This window comes from Leptonychotes weddellii, unplaced genomic scaffold (genome assembly GCF_054177405.1).
Source record: "Leptonychotes weddellii isolate Sample4059 unplaced genomic scaffold, ASM5417740v2 HiC_scaffold_13498, whole genome shotgun sequence".
In the NCBI taxonomy this organism is placed as follows: Eukaryota; Metazoa; Chordata; class Mammalia; order Carnivora; family Phocidae; genus Leptonychotes; species Leptonychotes weddellii.
Window position 1 is genome coordinate 1 of NW_027714763.1, and position 5,658 is coordinate 5,658.

A 5,658-nucleotide genomic window follows, 5' to 3' on the forward strand; every position below is an offset into this window, starting at 1 on the left:
GCGCTGGGCTTCGGCTCTCTCTGCCCCACGGCGGCCGAGGTACACACGTTGCTGTGTCCGTGGGGCTGAGCGGCGTGCTGGTTGCGAGGCCCATTGGTACGTGTTAGCTCAGTGCCTGGAATGAGGAGCTGTTTGCGCCTCTGACGTGGGAGGCGGGCAGGGCAACTTTGTGAGGGGAGGCGGCATGTTACCTGCGGGGAGGTAGGATTTCCAGAAGGCTGGGCCCTGGCCCTTACCTTCCATTTGAGTGACCATTCAGCTGTTCAGCGGGCGAATGTATGGAGTCTCTGTGGGCGCCGTGCGGGGCGCAGTGAGCAGGAGACAAACACCTCAGCCCTCCTCCATGTGGAGGAGACAGACAGGAAGCATGCAGGAGGAGCCCAGGGAGGGGATCAGGGGTGAGCAGTCCTGCAGGGAGAAACACAGCCGAGATGTGATGGAGGAAGGTGGGGGGTTGCATCACAGGTGACATTTCTTACAGACCAGGAGGAGCCAGGGAGGGCACCATGTGGGGTCTTGAGGCAAGTGCCTGCTTGACCGCTTGAGGGGGCAGGGGGGCCCCCGAGGCAGGTGTCGAACCGGGTAGGGAGGCCAGGAGGGGGCGCAGAGAGGTGCGGGAAGGCTGCAGATGCAGGGGAGTCTGAGGGCAGTGGGAGCCGCAGGGGGGAGACGCGCTGGGCCTGAATGTCAGCCTGGTTCACATTTTAACCATTTTAACTGGCCTCTGGCTGTCCCAGGGTAACGGGTGGGGGCGGGAGGAGCAGGGGGCCTGTGAGGAGGCTGCTGGGAGCTCAGGCGGGAGGTGACTGGGCAAGCCGACTGGCGGGAAGGGGTGGGGCACGGGGTCAGGTTCTAGCGGAGTTTTGAAGGTGGAAGAGGTGTGGGGAGCGGCCATCAGCGGGGGGGGGGCTGAGGCAGTTTGTGGGGTGCAGCGGGAGGGCAGAGCCCGGTGGGGAGAGTGTGTGGCTCTGCTCCTGCTCATCCCCCTCTCCCCCTGCAGCGGTGGGGGCGGCCTACGCGGCCAAGCGGGCCAACGCCAACAGGGTGGTCATCTGCTACTTCGGGGAGGGGGCGGCCAGCGAGGGGGACGCACACGCCGGCTTCAACTTCGCCGCCACCCTCGAGTGCCCCATCATCTTCTTCTGCCGGAACAACGGCTATGCCATCTCCACGCCCACCTCGGAGCAGTACCGCGGGGACGGCATCGGTAGGGGCCCCACGGGCCACTCCCCAGTCCTTTCCCTGCCGCGGGTCTGCAACAAGGGAGGCCGCAGGAACGCTGCTTTGCTGCCCCCCGCACTGTCCCCATCTGAGCCCCGGGGCCGCCCTGCCTCTCTGTCCCCACAGCTGCCCGAGGCCCCGGCTATGGCATCATGTCCATCCGCGTGGATGGCAACGACGTGTTTGCTGTGTACAACGCCACCAAGGAGGCCCGGCGGCGCGCTGTGGCGGAGAACCAGCCCTTCCTCATCGAGGCCATGACCTACAGGTGCCTGCCTCCCCCATCCTCCCCCCCGCGGCCTTGACCGCATCTCCCCTGCACGGGCCACTGGCCCTGGAGCAGGACCGCATCCCCCATATTGGATCCCCTTCGTGGGTTGTATCCCATTGCCACCCCTTCTCCCCTAGTCCGCCCCCTCCCTCCTGACCCTGGCCCCCTCCGCAGGATCGGCCACCACAGCACTAGTGATGACAGCTCAGCCTACCGCTCGGTGGACGAGGTCAATTACTGGGACAAGCAGGACCACCCCATCTCCCGGCTGCGCCACTACCTGCAGAGCCGGGGCTGGTGGGACGACGAGCAGGAGAAGGCCTGGAGGAAGCAGTCCCGCAAGAAGGTGGGGGCCTCCCTCTGTTGGGAATCGTGCCCCGGGGGCATGGTCTGGGGCGGTATGAGGTGGAGAAGCCTGGAAGGGTTGGGGGGCACGGAGCTGGGAGACCTGGGCACAGCCCGGCAGGGTCTCTAAGTGCGGTCCTCGGTGCCAGGCTGCCTGGGCGGGCGCCTCTGCCGGGTCCTAGCTGCGTCCTCGGCACGCCGCCTGCCCTCCACGCCCTCCTGCCTGAGGACGGACACGGCGTCCTCGTCAGAAGGTGGGCAAGGGGTAGGCGACCTAATTCGTGTGCAGTGTGAGTGTCCCACTGTCCTCGGCCGGGAGCCGGGCGGTGTGCCCAGTGGGACGGGCCACCCTCCCTCCGGGCCTCGGTTTCCTCACCTCTAAAGGGCCTGCTGCCCGGTTCTGCATTTAGCGTCGGACCGGACAGTGTGGGGGAGGAGAGGCCAGGCTTGGGTGGGGGGGCGCTGAAAAGGTGGTTCTCACCCCTGCCAATTCTCGCCTGTTGTCCAGATGGGAGCCCCCCGCTGGGGTCCCACAGGTGGCCGGGGGGGGGGGGCTGGTTGCCTGTCTACTGTCCCACCTCCCCCAGGTGATGGAGGCCTTTGAGCAGGCGGAGCGGAAGCCAAAGCCCAGCCCCAGCCTGCTCTTCTCAGACGTGTACCAGGAGATGCCCGCCCAGCTCCGCAAGCAGCAGGAGGCCCTGGCCCGGCACCTTCAGACCTATGGGGAGCACTACCCCCTGGACCACTTTGAGAAGTGAGGCCTGCTCGTCCCCCGACCCCCACCTCAACCACCCCGAGGGGCAGCCCTACTCTGGGGGGGGTTGCCCAGGGAGCGGCAGGATGCCACCCTCCTTCCCCAGTCAGCTCCCTCCAAAATACTGGGGCCAGGGCTCTAGCCCCCCCATCCCCACTCCTCCAGGCTGTTACCCTGGGGGGCCTCAGTCGGCCCCCTCCTTGCCTGTTACAGTGCCTTCTCCCAGGGGCTGGGTCAGGGCGCCTCCAGGACTAGAAGCCCCTCTGGGGTGGGTGTGGCGGGTCAGCCTGTGGAAGCCACTCCCTCAAAGCGAGAGGTGGTTAGCAGGTGGCCAATAAACTCTATTTGGCTCTGTACCCCCCGCTGCTGGTCTGTTTCCTGGCGTTTGGGAGGTGGGAGGAGAGCCCAGCGTGACTGGTTTGGGACCACCCCTTGGTTCTCCCCTCTAGATAAAGAAGGCCGGGCTCATTGAGACATGTAACTTCCCCCGGAAACTTTAGCAAGCTGGAGGGTCCGTTTCTGCAGACAGGATGGGGGGGGGGGTCCTCCCCAGACGGTCTCCTGTTCTCCCTTAGGTGGGACAATGCTGCCATTCAGCAAAGTGACCAGGAGGCCACCAGAGCTGGTCCTGCCCAGTAATGGGGGGGCGGGGGAAGGCATCCAGTGTGAAGGTCAGGGTGCAGCTGTGCTCACTGGGTCAGCCCTCCGGGGCCCCACAGGCACAAAGACGACGCAGGTCTCAGAGTGGGGGTGGGCATATTTTTCAAGAACAAGAAGTAGACAAAAACAGTCTGTTGCCTCCTGCTGCCCAGCCCCCTCGCCTGGGAGGGCCCCAGAGGGGCTCAGGCTGTCACGATGCTGGGATTCCTCCCTCATGCTGAGGCCCAGGAGGAGAGGCTGAGCCAGGGACGGGCACCCGGGTGCAGGCCAGGGCCGCCCTCCCCCTCCTCTCCCCAGCTCCCCCCAGGCTCAGCACCGGAACTGGGGGTCCTGCAGCTGCTTCCAGAGCCGAATGCTCTTCTGGGGGCTGAGGGGCCGCACCAGCAGCAGGTCCCGGAACGCGCAGGGGTTGGCCGTCCGGTCTGCCGGCCAGGCTGTGCGGAAGCCTTTGTGATCCCTGGGTGCCAGGCCCAGGGCACGGAAGCACAGGCCCATGTAGACATCGTCGAAGGGGAAGGGGGCCACGCGGGCCGCGGCCTGCAGCAGCCAGGGGGCCAGGCGCCCGGCGATGACATAGCCACCCCCGCTTGCGTAGGCCGGGTAGTGACCTTTAAAGAAGGAGAGGGGCACGTAGAAGGGTCCTCTGGGCTTCCGGAGGGGTTTGGCCTGGGTAAAGACCTCCCCCAGGTAGAGGCCTCGGGCCCAGCTGGGTGGCAGGCCCCGCAGGTGGTCCAGAAGGGCAGGCGTGCGCACAAAGGCATCGTCCGGAGCTTGCAGGACGAAGCTCACGCCCGGGCAGTGGCGGCCCAGCCAGGCCAGCAGCAGCAAGTCTTTGAGCGTCCGATTGAAGGGGACGTCGAGGAAGTCCCAGAGCAGCAGGTCACTGTAGCGGCGGCTCTCCCAGGCCACCAGGGAGCTCAGGTCGGGCCCCCCCTCACCCTCGGGCGACCCCAGCAGGAAGAGCAGCTGGACTCCGGGAGCTGGACTGCCCCACGTCTCCCTCACGGCCTGCCGTTCCTCGAAGTGCCCCGGTTCCGACTTGACGGCCAGCAGCAGGTAGGGGACGTCGGTGTCCGAGCAGCTGGCCACTTGGCCGCCGCCGCTCCCGGGCCGCCATGGTGGGAAGCTCCGGCAGGCTGCCGACAGCAGGAAGCGGCGGAGGCCCTTAGGGTAGGACTTGAAGTCCGGGATTTCGGCGGCAGCAGCGGCCCCCCAAGCCCGGCAGCCCCCTGCCTCCGCGCTGTCCCCACTGGGCAGGGACCCCAGCCGCCACTGCTGCTGGTTCCAGTAAGCCGAGGGCAGCGGGCCGGTGTGGCCCAGACGGGTGGAGAGGTTAGCTGGCAGGGTGGGCTCGGGGCTGGTGGGTGTGGGTCCTGGTGGGGTGTCCCGGGGTCCCTGGTAGGCTTTGCTTAGCCAAGACTCGGATGTCCACTCGATGTACACCTTGAGGCCCAGGAGCGTGAGCAGCGCTGACAGGCAGAGAAGGCACTTGGGGCAGCGCATGACCCAGCCCAGGGAAGGGGTGGCCGCGGGAGCTGCAAAGGAGCCACAGAGGCCTCTGGGGTGCAGGGATGGGCGCCAGCAGTCCCCACCGGCCCCTGTAACCCCTTCTCTCGGCCCCAGCCCCTAATCCAACCCCCCCCCCCACGCCCCGCCAAGGACCCAGCTCTTCCCTATTCCTGGAGCCCGAAACCCTGTTCGAATTCTTTCGACACCCTCCCCAGCCCACCCCAGCCCAGCCCGGCCCATTCCACCGACGTATTCCGCAGCCCCACCCCAGGGACTGGGGACTTGGCCATTCCAGCCCCCCTTCATTCCCTCACCAGGAGTCAGAATCACAGGGTCAGCCCTTTCACCTTCTAGAAACCCAGCCTCCCTCGTCCCAACAGTCCCCACCCCAGGGAAGGGGGGCCAGGGACCTGCTCGCTCCTCTTTACCTCTGGGTCCAGCTCCCGCCTGCGCCGCGTCCGGGGCCTCTGGTCAGGCCCCCGCTCCCGCTCCCTCCCTTCTGCCCCTGCCGAGCGGCGGAGCTGTAGTCGGAGCCCTGCCCAGCCAGTCCGGAGGGGCGGGGAGGGGCGGGGAGGGGCGGGGAGGGAGGCCGCCAGGGCCCCAGGGGCCGGGAGGGGCTGGGGCGGGGCTGAGGGAGGAGGGGACGGGAGGGGAGGGGAGGGCAGGAGGCCGACCTGAGGGATGGGGCTCTGGCGTGTTGGGGCTGGTTTTCTGGTGAGACAGCGGAAAGGTGCAGGGTGGCCAAAGACACAGACGGGGGACCCGGCGAGGGCCGGCGGGGAGAGCCAGGGGCCTGGGAGAGTCTGGGGGTGGGGGTGTGCGCTGAGGGGCCAGGGCCGAGCTCGGGCTGGGCAATGGCGAGATGGCCCAGGGACAGGCAGAGTCCCAAAGTGGTAGA

General features: G+C 67.4%; 2 protein-coding genes across 3 annotated transcripts; one reads left to right on the plus strand and one right to left on the minus strand.

The window, feature by feature from the left end:
- Positions 1–6: 6 nt before the first annotated feature.
- Positions 7–5,650, minus strand: B3GNT8 (UDP-GlcNAc:betaGal beta-1,3-N-acetylglucosaminyltransferase 8). Of its 2 annotated transcripts, none has more exons than XR_014141700.1 (2): positions 5,189–5,650; positions 7–408 (listed from the first exon to the last, which is right to left on the minus strand). XR_014141700.1 is itself a non-coding variant. In XM_006750320.3 (2 exons), exon 2 carries the CDS (start codon positions 4,752–4,754, stop codon positions 3,561–3,563), a length of 1,194 nt encoding a protein of 397 aa, XP_006750383.1. In that variant the 5' UTR covers positions 4,755–4,786; positions 5,189–5,357; the 3' UTR covers positions 3,331–3,560. The 2 variants fall into 2 exon arrangements, 1 of the variants encoding a protein (XP_006750383.1); XM_006750320.3 differs by lacking the exon at positions 7–408 and adding an exon at positions 3,331–4,786 and having other exon boundaries at positions 5,189–5,357.
- Positions 933–2,947, plus strand: LOC102742947 (branched chain keto acid dehydrogenase E1 subunit alpha; the record flags this gene model as incomplete). The annotated part of the gene is made up of 4 exons (XM_081809774.1): positions 933–1,207; positions 1,348–1,489; positions 1,667–1,838; positions 2,425–2,947. Coding segments are annotated over 4 exons (760 nt in total), but the record flags the coding sequence as incomplete, so codon positions are not given.
- Positions 5,651–5,658: the final 8 nt, after the last annotated feature.

What these genes read in the sequence shown, in the direction of transcription:
- B3GNT8 (XM_006750320.3), bottom strand. Translation starts at nt 4,754, where the DNA reads ATGCGCTGCCCCAAGTGCCTTCTCTGCCTGTCAGCGCTGCTCACGCTC.